The sequence below is a fragment of the Scylla paramamosain genome, chromosome 28 (genome assembly GCF_035594125.1).
Source record: "Scylla paramamosain isolate STU-SP2022 chromosome 28, ASM3559412v1, whole genome shotgun sequence".
Taxonomy (NCBI): Eukaryota; Metazoa; Arthropoda; class Malacostraca; order Decapoda; family Portunidae; genus Scylla; species Scylla paramamosain.
The window spans coordinates 3,452,501-3,480,000 of NC_087178.1; the positions used below are offsets into that span (position 1 = coordinate 3,452,501).

General features: G+C 40.8%; 2 protein-coding genes and 2 long non-coding RNA genes across 5 annotated transcripts in view; 2 read left to right on the forward strand and 2 right to left on the reverse strand.

Annotated features, from left to right (window-relative positions):
• Window positions 1-9,361, forward strand: part of LOC135114716 (uncharacterized) — a 16,093-nt gene extending 6,732 nt beyond the window's left edge. The window contains 8 exon segments of the mRNA XM_064030680.1: window positions 4,459-4,555; window positions 4,891-5,025; window positions 5,338-5,523; window positions 5,605-5,806; window positions 6,580-6,765; window positions 7,575-7,620; window positions 7,622-7,780; window positions 8,821-9,361. Of these exon segments, the coding sequence (XP_063886750.1) occupies window positions 4,459-4,555; window positions 4,891-5,025; window positions 5,338-5,523; window positions 5,605-5,806; window positions 6,580-6,765; window positions 7,575-7,620; window positions 7,622-7,780; window positions 8,821-8,907 (1,098 nt within the window). The 3' untranslated portion in view covers window positions 8,908-9,361.
• The window catches only part of LOC135114718 (uncharacterized), a 120,559-nt gene that overhangs the window by 33,274 nt on the left and 59,785 nt on the right, over window positions 1-27,500 (reverse strand). Inside the window, exons 1-2 of one of the 2 annotated variants that reach the window (XR_010275650.1) lie at window positions 13,187-13,327; window positions 11,260-11,404 (exon numbers count right to left, since the gene is read on the reverse strand). This is a non-coding gene — a long non-coding RNA (uncharacterized LOC135114718). Of the gene's footprint in view, window positions 1-11,259; window positions 11,405-13,186; window positions 13,328-27,500 lie in introns of those variants that run through there. The other variant, XR_010275649.1, reaches the window with a different exon arrangement.
• On the forward strand, window positions 13,265-22,386 carry LOC135114717 (alpha-tocopherol transfer protein-like). The gene is made up of 6 exons (XM_064030681.1): window positions 13,265-13,412; window positions 15,693-15,852; window positions 16,882-17,140; window positions 17,836-17,946; window positions 18,894-18,999; window positions 19,692-22,386. The coding sequence occupies exons 1-6, from the start codon at window positions 13,265-13,267 to the stop codon at window positions 19,817-19,819; spliced, it is 912 nt and encodes a 303-aa protein (XP_063886751.1). The 3' UTR covers window positions 19,820-22,386.
• Window positions 21,598-23,534, reverse strand: LOC135114720 (uncharacterized). Its single transcript, XR_010275652.1, has 2 exons — window positions 22,089-23,534; window positions 21,598-22,040 (listed from the first exon to the last, which is right to left on the reverse strand). It is a non-coding gene; the product is annotated as an uncharacterized LOC135114720 (long non-coding RNA).

Genomic DNA, 27,500 nt, shown 5'->3' on the forward strand with positions numbered 1-27,500 from the left:
TGGCTGTATATACGAGTACCTGCAGTTATACGGGAATTTCCTCTCTCTCTCTCTCTCTCTCTCTCTCTCTCTCTCTCTCTCTCTCTCTCTCTCTCTCTCTCTCTCTCTCTCATTGAATAGTATAAATATGTGCTGATAGAAAGATTAATAGAGAGAGAGAGAGAGAGAGAGAGAGAGAGAGAGAGAGAGAGAGAGAGAGAGAGAGAGAGAGAGAGAGAGAGAGAGAGAGAGAGTAAAACGCGCTTTCTCTGCTCTTAACCGCCGTAATCTCCCCTTGAGGCAGGTCAACGTCATACCGAGAGAGAGAGAGAGAGAGAGAGAGAGAGAGAGAGAGAGAGAGAGAGAGAGAGAGAGAGAGGGAGAGTATTGCCTTCCATGAATACACACTTACTCTTCACTGCACGGTATATACAAGCACCCTTCAATACTAAGTTGCTTGTTAGTGCTTGTGGCTCAGCTTAATTATCACTTCATCTTGGGTCTTTACGAGCACATAAGACTGAGCTGCGGTAGGAGAATGAACCACGGCACGAGGCATGAAGTTCCCCCTCCTTTCCTCCTCTCAGATTTACTTTCCCTCCTTTAGTCTTTGATCAATTTTCCTTCTGTTATTTTCTGGGTTATTTCAGCTTTTTTCTGTTTTCCTTCTTCCTTTATTTATTTATTTTTCTATTCAGTCTCCTTCTTTTGTTTATTTACTTCACCTTCTCCTTTTCTTGCTTCTCTTCTTTTCTTCTTTCCAAATTTACTGCCCTCCTTTGGTCTTTTATTCATTCTTCTCTTATTTACTTACTTCTGCTTCCTCTTATTCTCCTTCCTTTTCTCCTTTCAATCTTCTTCCCCTCCTTTCGTCTTTTATTAAATTTTCCTTTACATCCCTTTTATTATCTCTACTCATCTACTTCAGTTTCCACTTTTCTGTTCCCCTTCTTTTCCTCCTGTCACACTTCCTTCCCTCCTCTAGTTCCTATTAATATTTCTTTACAAATTTCTCTTATTCTCTATCCTTATCTATTCCATCTTACTTCCTTCATTTTCCTCTTGCAAATCTCTTATTCTGCTTTCCTTCCCTCTTTCAAAGTTACCTTCTTCTTTCTGTATGTCTTATTCATTCTCTTTTACAACGTCCCTCTTATTTACCTATTCCCACCTATTCTGCCTCAATTCAGCTTTCTCTTGCAAATGTCCTTTTTTTCTGTATCTCTTTCTCTTTTCAAAGTTATTTCATTGGTCAATATTTTCTTTCATTCGTACAGTAAAATAATATAATTTCTATCTTTGCTTGCCTGTTTTGCCTTATTTTGGCTTTATTCCCTGATTTCTATTCATTCTGTATCCCTCTCTCCTTTCAAAATTATCTCCTGAATTTAACATCTATTACTACTTTATAACCGCTATTATTTTTGCTTACCTGCTCCACCCTGATTTGTTTTTCTTCTATAAACATTTACATTCTATTCCTTCCTTTGATTCGGTCTGCATCCTTTAACCTTTATTTCCTTTCTCTAGTGTACATCATCTATTCGTCCTGTATAATTTCTATCATCTTGGTGTTTGGGTTCTTTTGTGAATTCTGAGCTGTTCTGTATTTTTTTTTTTTCTTAATTTGCCTCTCGTCTTCACCTATATCCATTATTTTCTCCACGACCTGCTGTTATTATTTTTCGTTCATCTATTTTGCTTTTTAGTTTTCTCTTACAAGTATATCTCATTTTTACACTGAATTTCTCTTTCATTTACTTTCCTTCTGCATCTATTTTTATTTCATTCTCTTCTACCTTACTTTACCTTTCTCTCTCAAACGTCTATCTTCCGTACACCGTCTACCCCTCGATTTACCTTCCTTCCTCACCTTTCCCCATTCTCTTTGCACCTTACATACCTCCGCCGGCATTTCTCTCCCCCCACTCACATACCTTTCCAACTGTAACTTACTCCTACCCTCCCGACCGCCGCCCGAAGCAGTAACTTTCTTGCCCGCGTGGTATATTGCCCCTGGTCACTGCACTTGCTTTCCCAAAGGTGACTCTTCTCCAGACTAACTCCTTATGCTCTTTTTTTTTTTTTTTCTTATTCTTACTCCTCAACTTTTTACTATGTGGTTTCAAGCGTTCATTTTCCTTTTTCCTTTTAGCTCTTTTCTCCTGCAGTTTTTCTCTTCTCGCCTTTACACACTGTACTTCCTTACCCGAGCATCTCTCTTAATCATTTCCCGAGCAGGTAAATTGCAGCCTGCGCATTTTCATCCCCTTACGTCTCCTTCTCACTCTCTCCATCCACTCTTCACTTACTTCCCTGTCTACTCTCCCTCCGCTCCCTGTAATTCCTCCCCACTGCACCTGTCTCCCCCGTCTCACCTGTCTGGCCTCCTCCTTCCCCTTAACCTCTGCCTCCTCGAGTAATGAGGGACGGTAAGGGACGGGATGTCGTGGCAGGTGCGCGCGGTTCCTTGCTAGACTAGCCACGGGGTCTGAGGGCCTCCTGTTACCGAGTTCCAAGGACGCCTCCACCTGCACCGTCTGTATGTATGTCTGTCTGTTAGCTTGATTATACATTTCGGCTCGATTTGGCATGATCACTCGACGGTAATGTGCTGTCCGCCTTCTGTTTATTGTTTGTGTGTTTGTGTCGCTTATCATATTAGTCGTGTATGAGTCACTGCTTACGTTACGAACAAATATATCTATATATACCTGCCTGCCTACACACACCCACGCATGCAAGCACCACCATAACTTTTCAGATAGACAGATTTCCTTAAGAATCATTGTACACACTACGTACAAACACACCTACCTATACCTACCCATCTACACACACACACACACACACACACACACACACACACACACACACACACGTACACACTAGCATAACATTAAACAGTAGTCGCTTGTAATTCATTGTATATCTACCTATCTACTTACAGTTACACACACGCACGCACGCACACACTAGCGTAACTTTTTTTTCCGATTGAGACGTGTACACATCAGAACACGACACGATGCATCCTTCCAGGCCCTCGGTGCTTCAATCACTCCTAATCTCAGCCTCGCATAAGCTCCAGTCGGCAATAAACAACCACAGCGATGCCATCTCGTCCCCGCCACGCCCCGCTCATCCAAGCAGCGCAGTGACGAGTTATGGAAGCAGCGGCACGATAAGAAAAAGGTTATGAGGCAGTGAGGATGTGACGGTATGGTGGAGGGAGGGAGATAAGAGGGTTGGAAAGATGAGGTAACGAGGAAGCTGTAAGGAGATGAGCGGGGAAGTGGAATGCCGGGCTTGGTACACAGAGAGCAGAGGTGAAGCGGAGGAACTTTATGGAATGTAAAGTGTGGCAAGAGATACACTTTACATACTTGTTTACATTACACACATGAAGAGCAGTCAAGGGTACAAAAGTAGAGGAAAGGCCAGGTAAGACTGTCGCCTCTATAAAAACATCACAATACAAATCCTTTCCAATTCGAAGAACAGTCTAATTACGGGAATGTCAAGATAATCCTCTCCTGACACAGCTCAAGTCGCAGGAAGGAGGTACACTGACGCAGGCAGAGCTCCAGAATTTACCAGTGAAAGGAATGAAGGAGTATGGGAAGAAATACACTGAATACTTTCATGTAATCCTCTGCCCGCTATGCAGAAACGCTTTGTTCTCCCACCACTGCTATTCTTAAAGGCCACAGAGATAATTAGCAGGATTCTCAAGAGTGTTTCTGCCGCTGGTAATGCATAAATGCTGTTGATCTGTCAATAGAACCATAAAAACACCCTTAAAAACCCGTGACACTTGAACTAGAACCTATTGAAAGAAGTCGAGGTGCGAGCAGAAGTGTTTCAGAATATGGTCCAAGATAGGAGCACAGTTTTGCAAGACACCAGTGACAACAGAAGGAGAGGCACCGTAATATAAACCGATTAGTCCTTGAAGTTTCATTTATCCTCAGTAAAATCACGAAGGGGTTACCAAAATTATATAACGAGTGTCATACTGTCGTTAAAACTGAAAGGACAAAAGACGCAATGACAGGGGAAGATCAGCGAAGGTCAAGGAGTGGAGAGAGAGAGAGAGAGAGAAAAAAAAAAAAAGAAAGACTATGTGGAGAGAGGATGTAAGAGTGAAAATTGAGTGGTTGACTGAAGGTACAGGTCGGATAATGTATCTTGTCTCCTTGTATGTAATCTGTGAAGTGCATTACAAAACAGACGAATATATAAACACGTAAAAACAGACTCTCTCTCTCTCTCTCTCTCTCTCTCTCTCTCTCTCTCTCTCTCTCTCTCTCTCTCTCTCTCTCTCTCTCTCTCTCTCTCTCACAACACACCCTCATAAGAACATAAGGGAAGCTGCAGGGAACAGTATGGCCTACACGTGGCAGTCCCTCTACTCAACACACCTGCCTATCTCCACCTCTCATCATCATCCACGCCTCTGTCTCACCCCTCCGGCAGGTGCTGGTGGAGGTGGTTGCAGCGTTCAGCCAGGCAGTCAGTGGCGGCCCTGACCTGGGATTCCACGCCGGCTCGCACTTCCGCCAAGAAATTAAAGGTACATATGTGTGTGTGTGGTGAGAACGAGAGAGAGAGAGAGAGAGAGAGAGAGAGAGAGAGAGAGAGAGAGAGAGAGAGAGAGAGAGAGAGAGAGAGAGAGAGAGAGAGAGAGAGAGAGAGAGAGAGTATTCATTATGCTTATGAAAAAAAAAAAAACAAATATACAAAAATACCAATTCATTAATTAACTAAATGTACAGTAAAACCATTCCTTTCTTCCATAAAATTATTCATTGTATCTTTCACCATCCCTCACCCTAATACATACTTTACAAACCTACCTATACTCCTTTGTACACACTCCCTGACACACCATTCCACCTAACTTGGCAGAAAATGATGGCCTGACGCGAGGAGAGTATGGCTTTAGGACGCCCGATGGTTGCCTGCATGTGGTATCCTACGAGGCGCATCCTGTGAGAGGCTACAGAGTCCTGGGCAGCAATAAAAGGGACTGCAGTTACGTCAGTGAGTCCTAAACCCTTTGTGCGAGGTCTTGAGGTGCTTTTGTGTTACTGGAGGGGACGTTAAGCACATGGATATGGGTGACCTGTGCTGGAAAATAAACACAAGGGGAAACACGTACATAAGCTATTCCTGCTTCAGAATTTTCCTGGCCGTTATTCCATTCGCGTGTCTCGTTTCTTTTTGTTTCGTTCAAGATTTTGCCGTTTCGTTTCCGTGACGTTGAATTGTAACTTAAGTCTGGCGGGGTGAAAACTTCTGACGTGTTAGTAATTTTCTTGAAGGGAAATTTTACTTTTACTTTTCCTAAACCAGTTACCACAAGACCACCACCAACCACGAGACGACCACCAACCACGAGACCAACCACCACTGGAAGGACGACCACCACCACCACCACCACCACCACCACTACCACGACCCCTCGTCCCCTCATCACCACCACCTCCACCACCTCGTTGCCCAAGCTGCAGCCTATCGTGGACAATTCCATCACAACAGGTAGGAACAGGAGACAGGTAACGCTGTACAATACAACACCAATTATATAAACGGCCAGTTAATGAATCTACCAATCAACAGAGGCGCCTCAAGCCAAGCAGCTGCAGCCCGGCCCAACATTTATAGAGGTGGAGGAGAAGGACACCAAGCCCAAGCCCCTGTACACCTTCGGCTACACCACGTCCACGCACGGCCACACGGAGTCCGGCCTCCCTGACGGCTCCAAGAAGGGCGAGTACTACTGGGATGGACCTGACGGCTACAGGCGCATCGTTACCTATGAGTGAGTAGGAGTGAGGAGTGAGGCGAGTCATGTGGTTGAGCATTACACAGCACAAGCACATGCATGAGGCCTTGGTGCAGCGTCCACTGTTTAGGCTAAGCAGGCTCATCCTTTCACTTCACCTCCCCTGAAGCTAATGTTGTTTTTCTTCCTGATTGTAATTATCTGCTACTACAAGGTTAATGTTTTTTGGTTTAGTATGTATATTAGTGTGTAAATTTGTTTCTTTCTTTTTATTATAATTGACTCCCATCTTATACAAGGTTATTTTTATTCGTTGGTCAGTGTATAATTGTTTTCTCCTGAGTATAATGACTTATAATTAACGTCAAAGTTAATAATCTGTTGGGAAGTTTTCTACGGTAAATGGTAAAAAATTTTTGTGTGTGATGACAGTTTACAGTTACGCGCTTACTAGTGTGTGGATTAATTTTGTATGGTAAGTGGCAACATTCTGACATTCTTAATGCAAGTGTTAGTAATTTGGACATTCTAAATAAGCGCTGACGTTACATGTAAGTACAAACAGAATTTCAAATGCACTTTCACAAGACCACGCATTCATTTCCTATGTCAACTGGTAATATTCTGACATTGTAAAGTGTTAGTAATCTGGGCAGTCCACATAGAAGTGTAAGCAATGGATATACAAAAAAAGAATCTCAAATGTTCTTTTATAAGATCATGTAACTACAACATTTTCAAGGCACAGTCTCACTCGATATTATCTTATTTTGATTCTTTATCGCACACAAATATTTCACTTCACACAGGGCCAATGAAAACGGATTCTTCCCCAAGTTACGAACAGTTAGGATCCCTACCACCACAACTACTACCACTACCACCACCACCACCACCCCGCCACCAGCTCCCGGGCCAGTGGTGAGCAAGGACCTGTTGGGGGAGCTGCCGCCGCCAGCAGGAGGATGCCCTTACTTCTTCTACTACAACACCAGGTGAGATAAGGACGGATTAGACTGGCAACCCAACTGTCATTAAGAACACGAACTTATCTTTCAACAGGCACCAGTTAAGTTACCTGGGGGGTTTGGAAGGTGTTTTCATGATTCTGGTGATAGTTCAATTAATATTCCGCATCGCCAATAAGGAAAACAGTCTTAAGGACACGACTAATCTCCCCCGTGGCCTTCTAAAAGAGTCCCGGTAAGAGATTGAAGCGTTTAAAGAACACGAAAACACAAACCACAAGTCCTCTCTTGACACACGTGCTAAGAAAAGTCATCAGCTGTACATACATAGATGACGCAATCTATAAAATGTCAATCTTTCCATATTCTTTTCTGGTTTGAGTTTATTTGCGGACTTATCTATACACTAATAAAACATGTAACTTTTAAGCAATGTTACTTCCGGTGCAATAAGTCACCATGAGCGTTTTCATTTCAGATTTACGCGTTAAAAATACAGACATTCAGAAATATTAAAAGCCCCCCCCCAAAAAAAAAATAATAATAAATAAAAATAAATATATAAATAAATAAATAAATAAATAAATAAATAAAAAAAAAAAAACAGCTCATGACTCTATATTGGAGATTACCTGGGTATACATAAACACTTACACATTGTCAGCAAGGTTCAGACGAAAAGAAAATAAGATTCTCAACTCGAAGAAAACGATGACACGACGAGTTGAACGCACGGAGCTTCAACTAATCCTAATCCAAACATTTCTTCTTGCTTCTCTGCTTTTCTCGTCTCTCCACCGCCATGACTCAACACAACCACTCTCTTGCCCCGCCAGAATGAACTACCACTGGGAGCGCTGCCTGGAGAACCACACCAAGGTCGGGGGAGTACGGCCACCTGGGCTCTGACGGCTACGTGCACAAGACAGAGTACCGGGCTGACATCACGGGCTTCCACCCCCGCCTCACCAAGACGCCGCTCACTCCCCAGCAGGAGAACGTGGTGGCGCAGTACAGGGAAGGGGCGTTCATCATCCCCAAGGTCAGGGTGACAGTTGATATCACTTTTATAATATATCACCTAATTACGTTTTTTTTTTTTTTTTCTTTCATCAGATTACATTACATTTGGGACTGTAACGTGTAGGTCTACTGGCTGCTTGTGGCTTTCCTTATGTTGCTTTGTTGAAAATGAGAATTACTGTTTCATTAGGAACTGGCACATTATTTCTAGTTTTGTTGCCTTTGACCACAGTCCCTCCCACATCAAAAAAAAAAAAAAAATGTATAGGGACATAAGAACATAAGAAAATAAGGGAAGCTGCAAGAAGCCATCAGGCCTACACATGGCAGTACCAGTATGAAGCATACCTACCTATTTTCACCTATCATATCCTCATAAATCGGTCTAATTTTCTTTTAAAGTTCCCTAATGACTCAGCACTAACAACCTGATTACTGGGTCCATTCCATTCATCTACCACTGCGTTTAAGGGACCAATTCCTTCGCATCTCTTTCTTGAACATAATTTTTTCAAGCTGGAACCCATTACATATTCCTTGTTCTACATTACACTTCCGATATCAATACTGTCATCATTCTTAACATATCATGCTCTTCAAAGCTTAAAATAACTACTGATATCATCATTGCTATATAGTACAATACTTCGCCACGTGTTAAATGTTTTGTCTTCTTTTCATTTCATGTGAGGACGCTAAACTTGACTGGCTTCACTCCTCCACTCATTTCCCCTCAAAATCTCCCCTTCCGAGATGTTATCCCTCGCGTCCTTCTCCTTTCCTCATCAGTGTAGCTCACTTTCAATACCAGGACAGATATTCTGGTAACTGGACCGCCTCGCATCTAACACAGCAAATAATTGAGATAAAGAAATAACTTAACCTAAATACTAGTAGTTTACATAGATGTGCAGTACGTTATCAAGGAGAGCAACTAAATATTCTCTCACACAACTGAATCAGGAGAGACGAAACACGGATCTTGAAACGAACACAGTAAATAATGAAGAGGAAGAGAAATACCTTAACTTAAATACCACTTCATTCTCTCCCACACAGCCGGATGAAGAGCGACGAGACACGGAGAAGCGGATCCTGGCCTGGCTGGACGAGAACCGAGAATTAATAGAACAACCGCTGAGGTGAGCCGGACCCGGATTCGAAGCCCCCTCATGCATCTCTCGTCCCATGCAATTCCCCTCCCCCCCTCCCCGCCATTACGCGCCTAATCATACCGCACATCCTCCCCCTTTATACTTAGCCTTTGTTATAATATATCTAGTGTTTTTATAGAGGAGTTTGTGTTTGTGCAACGTCGTGTAGGCCGGTGTGTTGTTGAATGCTTCAGTCTGAGGTTCATTCTTGAGTCTCGGAGCATCGTGAAGTGTTTTGTATCTTAGTCATTTTGGTTAGTGACTAATTGTGTGTTCCTTGCTTTAATTGTTGTACTGTGCTGGATATTATGAGGGATTATAGTCATTCTCTCTCTCTCTCTCTCTCTCTCTCTCTCTCTCTCTCTCTCTCTCTCTCTCTCTCTCTCTCTCTCTCTCTCTCTCTGTATATGTGTATTCTATAAATAAAGGGTGTGAAAAATGACAAATTTATTTCGATTATGCTTCCTTAATATATTCAAATCTTCTCAAACAATGTCTATACTATGTCCATGAGACAAAGGATACTGAGTCGCCAATATTTGCTGATCTCCCGAAATTTATATGCATGTTAACTTTAAGTAGTGATGCGCAATGAGGTTTGAGAAAATGTACTCCAATTGCTCTAGTTTCAGAGTATAAAAATTGCTATAGTCACCCTTTAATGCACACACTTCAAATTCACGCTAACAAAGAAAACGTCAATCAATCCTATTTTTAACCTATACTGACCTAAAACTTAAAGGTAGATAATGACTAAGGATAAAAGGGATGAAATAAGAGTATACCTGGTTTTATCTGACGGAACCCAGTGAAGGTTGCAAGGGTCAAGAGGGACTGAATAACTGCATGAATATAACGTTGACCTAGCCAGGCGAAATAAAGCTCTGAGTCATACTGATAATGCTGAGATACCTTGTCACTAGGAAAATTCTCAGTGACGCACCCTTCAGATGGCGTGACTAAGGGAGAGTCGCTGTGACGGCCACCTGCTGCCTCCCTACCACTGTCCTGAGTTTGATGCTACTTGAATTGTTCTTATTTATTTAACTACCTACAACTTTTCAGACGCTTATTTTACTGTTGCAGTCTGTTAACCTCTATTTGCTACGTCACAATCACAATCCACTTACAGATTTTCTTTTTATTTCTACAGCCACTTCCGAACATTTTTTGCTGATTATAAGTTGGAGAATCAATGCATTTCTTTATTTATTTATTTTTCTTTCTGGGAGATGTTTCATGGTTAAGATTTTGCGTAATGTTACAGTGTTAGTTGGTGCACATCCCAGTGAAAGTATTGATTAAATAGTTAAGTAGACTAGGAGAGACAAAATAAACCTTGCATTACCTCATTGTGTAATCCATGCAAGTAAATTCTAAGTGTTCTGGATGTCAACAACGACAGTGAAAGGCTTAATTTGCCAAAAGAGCACAGCAGGCACTCATTCCTACTATGCCCTGTTAAAGAATGATTTAGCCTTGAGCCATTATCTTATCCTTGGTTATCTTAATTCAAACATACACTACAGCTGTTACTGATTTAGGCCTACATGATATTAGATAACTTATGGAATGGGGAACGTACTACATATACGCAAACAGTGAACAGAACATGTAAATAGTAAATATATGCAAACAATGGAATAAAGCAAGTATAGATATGCAAACAAGAAAAGAACACGTAAAGAGATGCAAACAGTGGAACAGAACATGTATTATTGACAAAAAACTCTAACGTTGTATAAATTTGAGCGATAAAAATGCAAAACTGAGTGTGTATCAGTTTTTTTCTTACTTTGGGGATTAATGCTTTTTTAGGATGTCAAAATAGTTCACCCATTTTTTTTTTTTTTTTCATGCATTTCTTATATACCAGGTTAGAATTTTCCTAGTAGTAAGAAAACAGAGAAATTGAACAAGTACATACAAGAAAACTGCCCCTCGAGTTTCTGTACTTCGGAAACCCTCAATACTGTTTCGGTTCGAGCGGGTATTTGGATCAGGGAACACTTGTTTGTAAGCCAGGATCGATGATGATGATGATAATAACAATAACAATAACAACAACAACAACAACAACAACAAAACAAGAAAACAAAAGAAAAAAAAAATAATGATGATGATGATGGTGGTGATGATGATGATGCGCACGTCACACCACACTTAAGGCTTATCAGTGGGCGTCACACTTATCAACTTAGATATTGACACGAGATAAGACAGACCCAATACTATCCACATCTTTCAGGGCAAGGCGCTCATCCAATCCCTCCAACACCATACACAAACACACCCTCCCACCACCACCACCACCACCACCACCACTAGAAATCACCACACTCACCACTTCACCACCAGCTGTTCCTGCTCACCACTATCTTCTCCCCACCGACTTTCAGCAGAACCTCGACTTCTTCATCAGTGTTTTTCTCAGTGCCAGTAACAAAGGAGGACTGTTACCTCAGCACCGGCCACGTAATCCAGCACATCTGTGAATTAAAGGTATGAGTAAGCCACACTAAGAGAGAGAGAGAGAGAGAGAGTGTGTGTGTACGAACAGAAACATATGTGAGAAAAAAAAAAGTCATATGAGATTTTTGCATATACAAATGTAAATAAAAAGTGTTCGTATCTATAACACTAAATTTACATAAAAAAATCTATAGGAAGATAAATAGAACGAATAGAAAACTTAATGGCGATCGAAAGAAAGAAAATAATGAATCGTGTGTGTGTGTGTGTGTGTGTGTGTGTGTGTGTGTGTGTGTGTGTGTGTGTGTGTGTGTGTGTGTGTGTGTGTGTGTGTGTGTGTGTGTGTGTTAGTTAGGCTTGCATGTGCTAGTTTTTTAGATTTAAGATGACAGATGGTTCAACTTCAAAAGAACAGATGATTTAGTTTCTAGAAAAGATAATACAGTTTAATTTCAAGAGGACGATGAGTGAAGATAACCAACAACTCTTCCACCGAGGTTAAAGGTTGAGTGTTCCAGCATTATCAGTAGTAATGGTGGTGGTGGTAGTAGTAGAAGTAGTAGTAGTAGTAGTAGTAGTAGTAGTAGTAGAATGACCAGCAGTAACTAATCAGAGAGAGAGAGAGAGAGAGAGAGAGAATGGTAGTATTCATTATGACAGAAAACGGAGGCTAAGGGTGAATTTAGGGTTAACTACCTCAATTTGAGATTGTCCACATTTCGCTGCACACCGCCACATACTTATACAATATACTTAAAATAGCAAAAAATATGAATAAATAAATAAATAAATAATAATAATAATAATAATAATAATAATAATAATAATAATAATAATAATAATAATAATAATAATAATAATAATAAATAATAATAATAAACATGTATTGAAGCACTAACAAATCTCACCCTTAACAACACAACTCCAGCAAAACAACTAATGCATTTCATCACAAACAGTAATTTCGTAAACCAACTGAAACACAACATAATGAATCTTTTCACTGGTATAGTTACACTTTGTTGAAAATAAAAGCACTTGAAAAAAATATTTGCATGGCCACTTAGAAGAGAAAAGAGAACTGAAGGTTATTTATTGTCTTTATCTCTTTACTTGTTTGTTTCTTTTCTTTTATAAGGTATATTTAGAGTTTTAAGAGACTTTAGTATAAAATAAGTGTCTAAAAAGTGATACAGAAACATAAGAACATAGAGAATAAGGATTGGTGCAAGAAACCGTTAAGCTTACACGTGGCAGTCTCTAATGAAATAGTTTTACCTGTTTTCACCTATCAACATCCACAAATTTGTCTAATCTTTTAAAGCTCCTAATGACTTAGCAATAACAACCTACTAAGTCAATTCCATTCATCTACCACTCTACTTGAGAACCGATCCCTTTTTAAAGGTTTCTACAATCTAACTTTAACATTCTTGAACCATTATTTATTGTTCTATCTTGACCACTAACCTTGCAAATGTTGCTTATTCCACCCTTGTCATATACCCTACACCACCTATACCACTATGTAATTATGAAAAAAAAAAAAGTTGTCTAATGAAAGGGTTAGTGAAAGGGTTAACACCACTGAATAAACATCAGCAACTAAACAAACGCAACCAGAGTCATTTCCTATTTCACTCCCATCACCTCAACTCTCACCCCCACCATCCTCACCCTGACGATCCAAACAACTTCACTTAAACACCTAACCATTAAAAACTCCAAAATAATAATATCAATCACTCGTCACTTATCACAAGACATAAGATTTGATAACTAATATCATTTTATCTCACCATTTTCCTTTCAGTATTTCTCTCTACTCTCCACGACTCTTGTTACCCTTGCACCAGTTCCCCCTTACGCCTGTCGGAATGCCCAGCACGGAGGAAAGCTGCCGGAGTGCGGAGATGGACAGGTTAGCGAGGGAGGAGCTGGGAGAGGAGCCAGCGCAGAGGGAGAGGGATATTGAGGCAGTGAGGCAGTGGCTACTCAAACAGCACGGACTTAACGCCAGGACAGGTGAGTGTGCTGATTGGACGTGTTGCTTTACAGGGAGGGAGGGAGGGAGGGAGGGAGGGAGGGAGGGAGGGAGAGAGAGAGAGGTAGATGGATGGATGGATGGATGGATGAATGGATAAAGAGATAGATGGATAGGCACACATAAATACAGATGCAAATATAAAAATACTGATAGATAGGAAGATATATGGATAGATAGATAGACAGACAGACAGACAGACACAGACAGACAGACAGACAGATAGGTAGGTATGTAGATAGATAATTAGGTAGGTAAACAGATAGACAAATAAACAAACATAAAAACATTACTTAACACATATTCATAGCTTATACCTTAAAAAAAAAATTGAATACGCACAATTTTTACCAATAGATTACCACATACATAAGACGTTAGATATAGATAGACACAAAAATAAACATACAAACAAAGAGACAGAAACTGATTGGCTGGTCAACTGAATTAAGCCGTCATCAGGTAAATCCCTTGCCTGTCTGTAGAGATATACTGCACAGGTGATGCAGTACGTGTGAAATCTGAAGTCTTATTACCTGCTATATCAAGTTAAGTGGTATAATGTGAATAATAATTTAAAACCTCGTCTACAGAGTGGGAAAGCCTAACATTAAGTAGATGGTGGTCCTTAACGAAATTAGTAAGGCATATCGATACATCGGATGATAGGAAAGTTAGTGAGAATTGCTGTTAAAACTTTGTAATGGGAGTAGAAAAATAAATATCAAGTAGGTGATGTTCTAATAATTATATGTATGGAATTAAAAGGCTTATTGAGGGCTCAGGAATGCATGAAATTGAAAGTTGGTCTGAATTAACGACTTAATCTTTTCACTGCTGCCATAAAGTGTAGCACCTGTTTTTACGTAAGAGGGGACTCAGGCCATGGGCAAGAAAAGGGCCACAAAAAAGGCTCCACTAAAGTTGCTAGTCCCCCAAAAAAGTGCAGTCAGAAGGGTTATCCAAAATTTGAGGATAAGTGTCTTGAAACCTCCATCTTTAAACGTTTCAAGTCAAAGGCAGATTTCAGTAACCTTACGCAATTTCACTGAGACAAAAATGACATTAGGAATAAGAAAATGTTTAAACTTCTCGACCACTCCTTTTCCTGCTCATATACACTAGTTGTAAGTTTGCATCTGACCACTTCGATTAACTTGAGAAGGAATAACAACCAAAACATTACATTCCAATCAAAAACATAAGAAAAAAAATAACTTCTGTAGCTCGAGTCGTTAGTTTGACCAGTCGATATGAAGAACAATTTGAAGTCTTGGTGGTGTGTTGGGTTGTCACTGTGAGGACTAGAAATGTCTGGATTCCGTCAGGTTTGCTGGAAAGGGACAGGCTGGAGAGTGGCAGGCTGCGTGCATACCTGTGTTCCATCGTTGCTGTGTGTGGGGGTTAAAAACTTTGAAGAGGGGGAGTGTACAGTGAGGAGACTTTGTAGAGTTTTGTAACTTAGTTTTTTTATAGAGTATTACGTAGTACTCTCTCTCTCTCTCCTCTCTCTCCTCTCTCTCTCTCTCTCTCTCTCTCTCTCTCTCTCTCTCTTAGTACCAATACCCAAAATAACCCACCTTTACAGCATTATTTTTGCCACCTTTCAGCCGTTATTGTTATATGGTAATACAATCACGAGTCTATTTTTGTCTCCCTGATAACAGAAATGCAGACCTCCTATTTTATCCCTTACATCTACATTCATTAACGCGTCACCTGAGCCTCATTTTATCTGACGCTCATCGCAGCACACAGGACCTTTAACCTCCAGCACTTAGCACTACTCAGCACGTCCTGCAGCCACAGAGAACACACAACACGCATTGTAACTAACTTCTGACGCCAACAACTTTTTACAGTACCACTTCAAACTCCACATCACACACACACACGGGTGCTTCATGACGCACATAAAGAGAGAGAGAGAGAGAGAGAGAGAGAGAGAGAGAGAGAGAGAGAGAGAGAGAGAGAGAGAGAGAGAGAGAGAGAGAGAGAGAGAGAGAGAGAGAGAGAGAGAGAGAGAGAGAGAGAGAGAGAAATAAACTCGATACTCAGGCCCGTTAATAGCGAGTCAAGAAGGAGTTTTAATAGACAAGAAATGTTTATAGACAAGAGTGAGAGATGGATACAGGTAAGTAGTATATGTTCTATAGAGACATTCATGTGTAGGCCTATTCGCTTCTTGCATCTTCCCTAGTACTCTTACACTCTGTCCTTAAATACACAAGGGTCTCTTCTTACTCTCCTATCCCTTACAGACCGCACCACCATCCTGCGGTACCTCCGTGGGTGTAAATACTCCCTCGAGAAGACAAAGGCAAAGCTCGATGTCTACTACACCTCCAAGGGCGCCAACCCGGACATGTTTCAAGGCCGCGACCCTTCTGATCCCAAACTGAGGTCGATTCTTAAGATGGGGTGAGTAAGTTCCCTTAACTGCTTGATTGGCAACATTAGAGGGAGTTGTGACTTCGTTATTACCTTCTGATCGAAAACTGAGGTCGATTCTTAAAAGGGGTAAGTTCCCTTTAACTCCTTGATTGCCAACAGTATGTGTCTTGTTACTTTGTTTGTGTAATCCTAGACGTAAAAGACGAAGAAAAAGAAAAAAAAATCTGAGTGGTAATAAAAACGCAGGAAATAAAAGATTCTTAAGCGCTTCAGTTTTCTTCCGGTCAGATTTGTAAGGTCACAGAGATGATGAATTAGGTTCCCAAGGGTATTTTCTCCCACTGACAATGTACGAGTAGAATATTTGCTAAACTATCACTTAAACCTTGAAAACACCCTTGTGAACCTAAAATAACTTCCACTAAAACCTATGAAATGTAGTCAAGACAAGACGAGACGCCGAAACATTTCATTAAGAACAAGAGCCAGTTTGATTCCAATTGTCTCTTTCGAAGTTAAACTCTAAACTTCCCCTCAGAATATTTTATCAAGCCTGAGAGACCATAAGAGTCATAGGGTCGAAAATTTCACTCACAGGGTCTCTTTAGCTTCACTCCAAGCCATCATCACGCTGTTGTTTTACGTAATTGGTGTTTTTTATACAAGGCCAGGTAGCATAGGTGTCTGGAAAGCAGTTAATGATTGGTAAAATTTAATGTTGCTGTCATGCTTTTTTTTCTTCTATATTTATTATTTATTTATTTATTTTGTTTACTATTGGATTACGTGTCAGCTGTTTCCGGAATTTGCTTCATATTTTTTTATTTTTTTTTTTTTTAACACCACGGACGTTCTGGAGTTCAAAGGATTCTAATTGAGTCCCTTTTTAATCCTTCCTGAACACAGCACTTTGGAATTACACACACACACACACGCACACACACACACACACACACACACACACAGACCATTACCATTACCATCATCGTTCCCTGCTCACCACATCACATCACATGACACCATTTTTCCCCTCTTTTCCCTCCCTTTCTGCCCTAGTTTGATGGTTCCCCTGCCAGGCTACGACCAGCAGGGGAGAAAGGTCATCTTTGGCCGCCTTGGAGCCTGGAACCCTGCCACGCACAGACCCGAGGACCTGTTCAAAGCTGCGGGCATGTTATTCGACGCGCTGTTCCTTGATGACGAACAAACCACCATCAAGGGAATTGTGCAGGCCAATGACATGACTGGCCTCACTTTGGCTCACGTCACTTCGCTTCCTCTTACGCTCGTCAAACGTGTGCTCAGGGCTTGGCAGGTAGGTTCTGGGTGGTGGTGGTGGTGGTGGTGTTTGTGGTGGTGGTGGTGGTAATGTGGTAAATTATGGTGGTAACGGTGAGGATAAAAGTGATAGGTGTTTGTACTGGTGGTAGGGTGGCGGTGGGTTACTGGGTTGGCAGTGGGTTGGAGGTGGGGTTCACATGCTGGTAAATTCTCGTGGGGCAGGTAAAAATGGGTGACGCAGGACAGGTGAATGAGCGGTAAGTGCGCACAAAAAACGGTGAAGTGCAGGAATAACTTAAGGAAAATATGAGGGAATGAGACATGGAAAGAGAGACACGCGGAGCCATTTTTGAAGGAAGCGCAGAATATTTTTTTTTTTTTTTTTTTTTTTTTTTTTTACAGGAGTGCGAAAAATAGAGAAAGAAAAGGGAGGAGAGAAAGAAGGATAATAAACTCAAGTATACAAAGGAAGAAGCACCGAAAAGTAGCATAAACAAAGAAAACGACACTGATTTAGGGCGGACACAGATAAGACAACAAAAAAAAAAAAAAAAAAAACACGCTCATTTAAAACAAAGAACAATCAAGAAACGAATTTAGAAACGAAAAAAAAAACAATTACAAAAAAAAGAACGAACCCTGACATAGACAGATACAAAAATAAAAAAAAATGACAGAGAGAGAGAGAGAGAGAGGCAAAAATTATCATAAGGTTCATTTTCCCCACAGGACGGCTACCCCTTGCGACCTAAGGCGGTTCACTATGTCTACACACCCAGCGCTTTCGAGGCTCTCTTCAACCTGTTCAAGCCTTTCATGCCGGAGAAGATGAAGAAGAGGGTGAGTAGTGACGATGAGGGTCCTGTGTGGTGACGTGCGAGGCGAGGATGATAGAAGACTAAGACAAGGAGGGAAATGGTGGTGATGGTGATGAATTGGTGATGATAAAAGAGGAGGACGACGGAAATAGTAGTGGTCATTGTGATGGTGATGAACTGGTGATGATAAAGGAGTAGGATGAGGGTAATGGTGGTGGTGGGTGTGGTGGTGGTGAATCCATGATGATAATAGTGAACACAGACAATGGAAAAAACTGTAGATAAAAAAAAAATGATGAGCGATGGTGACGCGATAATACGAGTAATATGAATGATGAAAATGGTGATAGATGGTTGACTAGTGGTGATGATACGAATGATATGAACGATGATAATGGTGACGGATGGTCCAGGTGGTGATGGGTGCTGATGGTGATGGTGGTAATAATGTGATAATGATAGTGAAAATATCAATTACACTTATCCCTCCCACAGCCGCCCTCATTTGCATGTAATCGATGCCTGAGCCGCCCATTGCAATTTGTCATACTAATTAGGAAGCCGAACCAATAGGTAGGCGCGGTACAGGTGTGTGTGTGTGTGTGTGTGTGTGTGTGTGAGAGAGAGAGAGAGAGAGAGAGAGAGAGAGAGAGAGAGAGAGAGAGAGAGAGAGAGAGAGAGAGAGAGAGAGAGAGAGAGAGAGAGAGAGAGAGAGAGAGAGAGAGAGAGAGAGAGAGAGAGAGAGAGAGAGAGAGAGAGAGAGAGAGAGAGAGAGAGAATCTTACAAACAACACCCATTCCTCCACCACACACACACCAGAAAAAAAGAAAAAAAGAAATAAATCAAGTAAATAAAAAAATAAATAAAAAAAATAAAATACAGCTAACAGGAAAAAAAAAAGAATACAGGTACATAACTCTACGTAAACAACTATTACACGTGTCCTTGCATCCCTGTGTCCCCTTCAGATCCACATTCACGGGAGCGACATGGACAGCCTGCAGAGGAGTGTCCCCAGGGAGATGCTACCACAGGAGTACGGGGGGACAGCAGGGACACTGGCTTCAATTGCAGGTAAACAGAGACGGGAAGGACGCACCTGAGGAGGAGGAGGAGGAGGAGGAGGAGGAGGAGGAGGAGGAGGAGGTGAAGTGTGCTGTTGAGTTTAGGGGTAAGGAAAGGAAAGGAGAGGAAAGGAAACAGAGGTGATGGAAATAGGAAGGCATGCAGTAAGGATTGGGAGGAGGAGGAGGAGGAGGAGAAGGAGGAGGAGGAGGAGGAGGAGGAGGAGGAGGAGGAGGAGGAGGAGGAGGAGGAGGAGGAGGAGGAGGAGGAGGAGAGCGAGGAGGAGAAAAAATTAAGAATGGAGAGGACAAGGAGAGATTGTGTGTGTGTGTGTGTGTGTGTGTGTGTGTGTGTGTGTGTGTGTGTGTGTGTGTGTGTGTGTGTGTGTGTGTGTGTGTGTGTGTGTGTGTGTGTGTGTGTGTGTGTGTGTAGATGTGTGAGTGGTGGGGACAAACAAAATAAAACAGTTACGTAAGTGGCCTACTACCAACACACACACACACACACACACACACACACACACACACACACACACACACACACACACACACACACACACACACACACACGCACACACAATCTTGGCATTTCCAGTTAGTAGGAACTCGAGTGTGCGTGTGCTGAAATTGTGAGGGATGACAACTCTCTCTCTCTCTCTCTCTCTCTCTCTCTCTCTCTCTCTCTCTCTCTCTCTCTTTCAGACTACTGGGTGGGCCGAATTGATCACCATCGCGCCTGGTTCCTGCAGGACGAGAGGCACTGCGCCGATCCCAAGAGGCAACGCTCAGATTTTTCGGAAGGTTCCTTCAGAAAATTGGAGTTCGACTAAGATCTTTCTGTAGTTTCTCAGATTTTTTCGGTATATTCTCTTGGGTGCTTGATACTGGATATCCCGCATAATTTAATAAGTTTTATTTCCTCTCTCTCTCTCTCTCTCTCTCTCTCTCTCTCTCTCTCTCTCTCTCTCTCTCTCTCTCTCTCTCTCTATCGTATATCTTTTCTTACTATTTTTTATTCATATTTGAAATCTAATTTATGATTTTAAATAGTTTCTTTAACATGATTTTTTTTATATTTATTTTTTCATTCATTGTTTTTTTTTCTTTTAAATAAAGTTATTCTTTTCTTACTTCACTATATTTTTTTTCATTCTCGTTTATCAGAATTCCTGTCTTCTTAACTCTTGCTATCATTTTATATATTTTTGTCCACTTAGTTTCAGTTTTCCTCTATTTTATATTTAGTCTGTTCCCCCCTCTCTCTCTCTCTCTCTCTCTCTCTCTCTCTCTCTCTCTCTCTCTCTCTCTCTGTGTGTGTGTGTGTGTGTGTGTGTGTGTGTCTGTTGGCTGGTGTATAGTTGCAATATTTGTTCCTTTTTTTTTATCATATTTTCCTTTGTTTTCATGTTCGTCCTCGTGTCTTTTATTTGTTATTTTTTTTTCCAGCGAACGTTTTGTTTCATCTTATATTTTCCTCTCTTTTGATGTCTTCTGATTCTTTTGCTTCTGTGTTTGCTTTTTATTTTTTTTTTTTTTATCCTTTCACTTTTCTTCTCTTAATTAGGCGCGATGTTTTTTTTTTATTCCTGGCTTCAGAATGTGTGCACCTCACGTATGCAATGTGGAAGATGGAGGTTATTTTATAGGTGGATCAGTTATGTGGAAGGAAGATGGGAATTATTTCTGTGTGTGGATCAGTAGTTTGGAAGATGGACTGAATTACTGTCACGTGGATGAACTAACTATGTGGATGGTGGTGGAGGACGAAGTTATTCTCGCCTGTGGATCAGCTACGTGGATGATTATTTATGGAAGTTAATTTCGGATGTGGACTAGATGTGGAAAGTGTAAGATGTGGATTTGATGTAGAAAGTGGAAGATGAAATTAATGCCGAAGATGGACTTACTCTCACGTGGATCAGATGCGTGGAAGAGAAAAAAAAAAAAAAAAAAAAAAAAACAGGTCTCGATGGATTACTAATGGAAGGTGGAAAATTTACTGTGGAGTCATTTACGTATGGATCAGTTAGACAATAGGTGGAATATAAAGTTATCTTTACATGCGGTGCAGTTACGATTCCCTCTCTCCGCTCTTGACGTCCTTCCACCTTCCGTGCCGAGAAGCCATCCACGTGAAGGACATTTTTTTGCACATTATGTCCTTTAATTTGCTGGACACTGATCTCTCCTTTATTCTTAGTCTCTCCCCACACACAGCTCTCTTACCTTTCCTATTCTTCCTATTCTAACTCCTATTCAACTGCATGACTCTCTTCCCCCCACTCATTCCCCACTCCAGCAAGCTCCACCCCTCCTCCCTCCACCTCGCTGCACCTCTGTCACTCGGCACTCGCGACCTCATCTGTGCAACTCCAAGTAATCCGCCATAATCCTCACGAACGCAATCCACTCCTACACATAATCCAATCTGTCGCCTCGCTCTTGGTCTTTGGCTCTGCTTCACTTAAAGTCTGAGCCTTGCCGTTGCTGTTTGCTTTTCCTTTTTTTTTTTTTTTTTGCCTGTAATCTCCATCTTTTTTTTTTTTTTTTTTTTTTTGGCTTGTTCTTGCTGTGAGCTATTGTTACTGTTGTTGTTATTTTCAGTGTGTTTATTTACTTATTTTTTTTATTCGTTGTTTTCTTTCTCCTCTCCTTTCATCTTTTATTTTGGTCTTATTCATATTTTTTTTCTTCTTGTTATTGTTACTGCCGTATTTACAAATGCTGTTGTTACCGCTACTACTACTACTACTACTACTACTACCATCAACATCATTAATATTTCACTGTCTCAATTAAAAGTACATTTTTTTTTTTTTACAAATTCTCGTTTAATCTTTCAATATCAGCTTATCCAGCCACTCATCATCATGATTATCATTATTATCCTTATCGTCTGCTTTTCCCAAATTCACCTGGTTATCATCACCTGTGTGTTATTAACGCGATTCCTTAACTTCCTCTTACCTCAAGTTTTCATTAAATTATCTTCACTCACTAAGTCGTCTCACCTGTTTTCTTTGACGTAACTCATCTGGGTAATGACTTCACCTGAGCGGCGTCACCTCACCTGTAGCGACCTTCATACAAGAACTTCACCTGAGCGGCGTCACCTCACCTGTAGCGACGTTCATACAAGAAGCCCAATTAGGATGATAAACAATTGCGTGATTTTTATTTATTTTGAAGCTCTATGATATTTCTTAGTTAATATGCAGATTATGTAAGTAGTAATTTATGATGTAGTGATAGCTGTGTTGCATTATTTAACTAATGCATTTAAAGTGTGCATAAATTAATTAGAAACTGTAATTAGATATTAACAATAAATTGCCGCGTGTAATCTAGGGGAGGAAAAACTGTACAAAAAGACGAAATATATATGAAAGAAAAGTAATTCTTGCGTTATTGCCATTAATGTTATGACAATTTATATTAGTTATGTACCTAGATTACTATTCTTATTATCATTATTATTATTATTATTATTATTATTATTATTATTATTATTATTATCATTATTATTACCATCATCACCATCGTCATCATCATCATCATCATCATCATCATCATCATCATAACAACCATTATCATTACCAAAATCCTCTTTGTTATCTGAAATGATCAAGCTTCTTATTTTCACTTTCGTAATCCATCCTTTTGTTTATTCCTCTCTCTCTCTCTCTCTCTCTCTCTCTCTCTCTCTCTCTCTCTCTCTCTCTCTCTCTCTCTCTCTCTCTCTCTCAGTTATCCGTTACTTAAAATTCCTTCATTTCATGCATCCGTCTTTCTCTCTTCCCCCATCTGCTATTACCTCACATTCCTCTCTCCCTCCTTTATTCTTTTTCTCTCTCTCTTTCTCTTCATTTCCTATCTCCTCCTGTCCATTCCTCGATTTGTTTATCCTTTTTCCCGTTATTTACTAAGAGAGAGAGAGAGAGAGAGAGAGAGAGAGAGAGAGAGAGAGAGAGAGAGAGAGAGAGAGAGAGAGAGAGAGAGAGAGAGAGAGATTCACTATCTTGCTACATCTAGACAGTCACGTCAGTTTACTTATATTGCATAGGAACATTCTCTCTTCCTCCTCCTCCTCCTCCTCCTCCTCCTCCTCCTCCTACTCGTCCTTCTTCCTCCTTTCCTTCTCTCCCCCTCCTTCCTCTTCTTTCACTTCCACTTGTCTTCCTCGACCTCGTTATCCTCCACCTTCTCCTCCACCTTTACCTTCTCTCTCTCTCTCTCTCTCTCTCTCTCTCTCTCTCTCTCTGTTCGCTGGCACGTTTCTCCAGTTGTGAAATTACTTTTCCTGATTCCTTGACAATGGATAGCAGTCACGTTAAGTTAAGTATGTGTGTGTGTGTGTGTGTGTGTGTGTGTGTGTGTGTGTGTGTGTGTGTGTGTGTGTGTGTGTGTGTGTGTGTGTGTGTGTGTGTGTGTGTGTGTGTGTGTGTGTGTGTGTGTGTGTGTGTGTGTGTGTGTGTGTGTGTGTGTGTGTGTGTGTGTGTGCGTGTAAAATATGTATAGGAATAACAGTTACAATAATATATGTATAAGCTAGGGAGGAGGAGGAGGAGGAGGAGGAGGAGGAGGAGGAGGAGGAGGAGGAGGAGGAGGAGGAGGAGGAGGAGGAGGAAGAAAAAAGAAAAACAAGAGAAAAGAAAAGAAAAAAAAAACGAAAGGAAAGAATAGAAGAAGGAAAAGAAGTAGAAGAAAAGGAAGGAAAAAAAACATCCCAACAAACAAGCAAACAACAACAACAACAACAACAACAACAACAACAAACCTTTAACACCATTTCAGTTCAACCCAGACACACACACACACACACACACACACACACACACACACAGAAAGAAAAAAAGAAAGGAACAAGAAAGATGCCAATACGATGAAGAGATCAAGGGAGGAAGCAAAGGAGACGAAGCGAAAGAAAGAGAAAAAGGAGACACGAAGATGTCGATGGAGGAGGAGGAGGAGGAGGAGGAGGAGGAGGAGGAGGAGGAGGAGGAGGAGGAGGAGGAGGAGGAAGATGACAATGACAAGAACGAAGTAGTAGAACACAAGAGGAGGAAGAGAAGAAGGAGGAGGAGGAGAAGGAGAAGGAAGGATGACAAAAAGAAGAAGGGAAAAAAGTACAGAGAGAGTGACAGAGCGAAGGAACGAAGGAGGAGGAGGAGGAGGAGGAGGAGGAGGAGGAGGAGGAGGAGGAGGAGGAGGAGGAGGAGGAGGAGGAGGAGAAGGAGAAGGAGAAGGAGAAGGAGAAGGAGAAGGAGAAGGAGAAGGAGAAGAAGGAGGAGAAGGAAAATGACATTGACAAGAAGGCAAGAAAAAAAGAAAAGAAAAGGAAGAGATGAGGAACCAAAAGATAAAAAGAAAAAAAAACGAAAGTACACATAGTTACGAAGCGAAGACGAAGAAGAAAGGGAAGAGGGAGTCGCGGTAGGAGAAAAAGAGGGAGAAAAGAAGGAAAAAATGGAGAGGAGGAAGGAACTGGGCTTACTGGTGTGAAGGAAAAGCGAGGAGTGTAAATAAATGAACCAATTGGTCAGGCGTGGGAGAGGATTGAGGCGGTGATAAATTGGGAACAAGAGTGGAAGAAGAAGAAGAAGAAGAAGAAGAAGAAGAAGAAGAAGAAGAAGAAGAAGAAGAAGAAGAAGAAGAAGAAGAAGAAGAGAGAGAGAGAGAGAGAGAGAGAGAGAGAGAGAGAGAGAGAGAGAGAGAGAGAGAGAGAGAGAGAGAGAGAGAGAGAGAATGGATATGTGAGAGGTAAAATGGGGACACGAGGCAGTAAATCAAGGAATAGACGCAGACGACAAGAACTGGAGGGAAATATGGAAGAGGAGATGAAGAGGGAAGGATGAATAAAAAAAAGGAAAGTGGTGATAAAGAATGGATGGACAGACGAAGGGGAGGAGAGAAAAGAAAGGCAGAACAGAAATGAAATGTGTAGATGAAAAGTTTTTTAATTTTTGGAAGTATAGAAGAGGAACGACACGAGAAATGAGGCGAAATAAGAAAGTAAAGGTAAAATCCTGGAATAGGGAGCTTATATTTGATTTTCTTACATCTCATTACGAAATCAGAAGAGAATACGTACAAGAAAGAGAAAGGAATAAGAATAAAATATACGTTGAAAGGAAAAGAAATAATACTGAAACGATGATAACTGAGAGATGGATTGACAAGACGAAAAGAAGAAAACATCAAAGAGAAATGAAAAAAAAAAAAAAAACAGAAAAACAATAAAGAAGAGACAGAGGGAAAGGAATATAGAGCAAATAACATAGTCAAATCTTTTATATATTGATCAAGACTTCGTTTAATAATATAGACAGCATCATTATATATCTTACGTCAATCACTTCTGTCAGAAAAGCACAAAATTACAAACTGGCTAACCTAAAAAAAATAAAACCTTGCACCAAGTTTAAGTTAGAGTGCACTCGTAAATTTTAGGTGATGAATAAATGTTTCAAAATGCTTTCCAGTATCTTTCCTTGCAATCTGGTATAGTCTTCCCTAATTACAAACCATTCTGAGATCTTTCTTCTCGCTCCACGCCCATTTTTCACCATTATATTGGCTAAAAAATTGCCAAATCTATTCCTTTATTTTTTTTTCCTCTCTTGTCGATGTTTATTGAAATTTCGCTGCTTCTGGTGCTGTGACGTGTTTCATATTGCAGTGAAAGGGTTAATGTGTTTCAATCGCACGTTGTTTGGAGGATCAATATGACACACCATGACAAACGACTGGTTGCTATGTCACTTAACTGGAAGAGTTTGATCACCTTCCCTTGCACACTCTCTCCTCTTATTTGGGTCACTCCGCTTTCCTTCCCTTCCTTCAGCAATGCGGCTCAGAAATGTTGCATGAAATTATAATACTGTAGGATATACGTTACAAGAAATATCGTCCTTCAATTCACGATCAAGTGCCTGGGAATGGCATCTCCTCCTCTCCCACCTCTAATTTGGTAGAGCAAAGAGAAATGTTATTGTAATTTGGAACTGTAAGCCGTGACTGGCTGCCAAAGTCTGGTCAATAATGCAAGCACGTGGGATGAAAGTTTTGAAGTTCCTGACTTGTAGCAATGTGAACTAATTTAGCTTCTTCTGCTGTTAGTAAAAAGGATGAAAGGAGAGGTGGAAATAAAAGTTTGAGTTAACGGTGTGCATTCCATGGCTGACTTGTAAATTGCGAATAAGGGAGCCTTGGAAATTAATGAGCCCCGCAGTGCAATCAACATTTATTTTTATTTCGTAACGGAGGATTGACACAAATTTAACCTTGCAGCATATTAAAATGACAAATGATACAGCACTACTAATAATGACGAATAATTAAACTTAAAATCATAGCAATGGACGTATTTTGAAATCTTGCAACAGAAGATTGACGCAACACATTTCACTGGCAAATAAATACACCACTGCAAGTAATAACACCCTGAAAAAAATAATATACTCTTGATAATACCAATGAACGTGTGCTGCGTGCCATCAAGAGGAGTCAGCACATGAGGCACACGAATTAGCAAGTTAAAGCAGCAAACAGCCCATTAGAGACAAATATAATTGTAATACCTTCTTACCAATCAGAGTTAATCATCGTGTAAGAAAGAAAACGTGAGATGACATTACAAGAGTCAACACAGGCTGTAAAGAAAGCATGAAACTTAAGTAACAATCTACATTAGTCACCCCGTAACAAAGAAAATGTAATACGTAAGTCACACAGGATGCATAGAAAACGCATGGGTAGAACTACTCGTATTAATTCCATATGCACGGGAGGAGAGAAAAGTTTAGTATTGAGCAACGTAACGGACACAACACACACACACACACACACACACATACACACATACACACAGAACACCACCACCACTACGTTTCCTGTGAACATACAACCATTACGTCTTCAAACTCGCCTCCTGCATTTGCTGAGGCCTTAACTTATATCCTGACTTTATTATCCCATTGAGTTCCGCCCGTTTTATCGCCCCGTCCTGCCTGCTGTCAATAATTCAAGGCGCCTCCGTGAAAACCGCGTCTGCCAAATGTGTGGTCGTGTTTTGTGTGTGTGCGGGGACATGTTAATGTTTTGGAAGGAGCGATGGCCTGCTGGGTGAATGTTGTGTTTTATGTTCTGTTTGTAAGGCGATTTCAAGGGAGTACTGGTATTGTTAGTGCTCTTGTTAGTGTTGTTGTTGCTGTTGTTGATGGTGGTGGTGGTGGTGGTGGTGGTGGTGATGGTGGTGGTGGTATTATCATTCTTCTTCTTCTTCTTCTTCTTCTTCTTATTATTATTATTATTATTATTATTAGTAGTAGTAGTAGTAGTAGTAGTAGTAGTAGTAGTAGTAGAAGCAGGGTATTATTGTTATTGTTGTTGTTACGTATAAATATTGTTGTTGCTCTTGTTTATATACTATTGTTACTATTGATCACACACACACACACACACACACACACACACACACACACACACACACACACACACACACACAGAGAG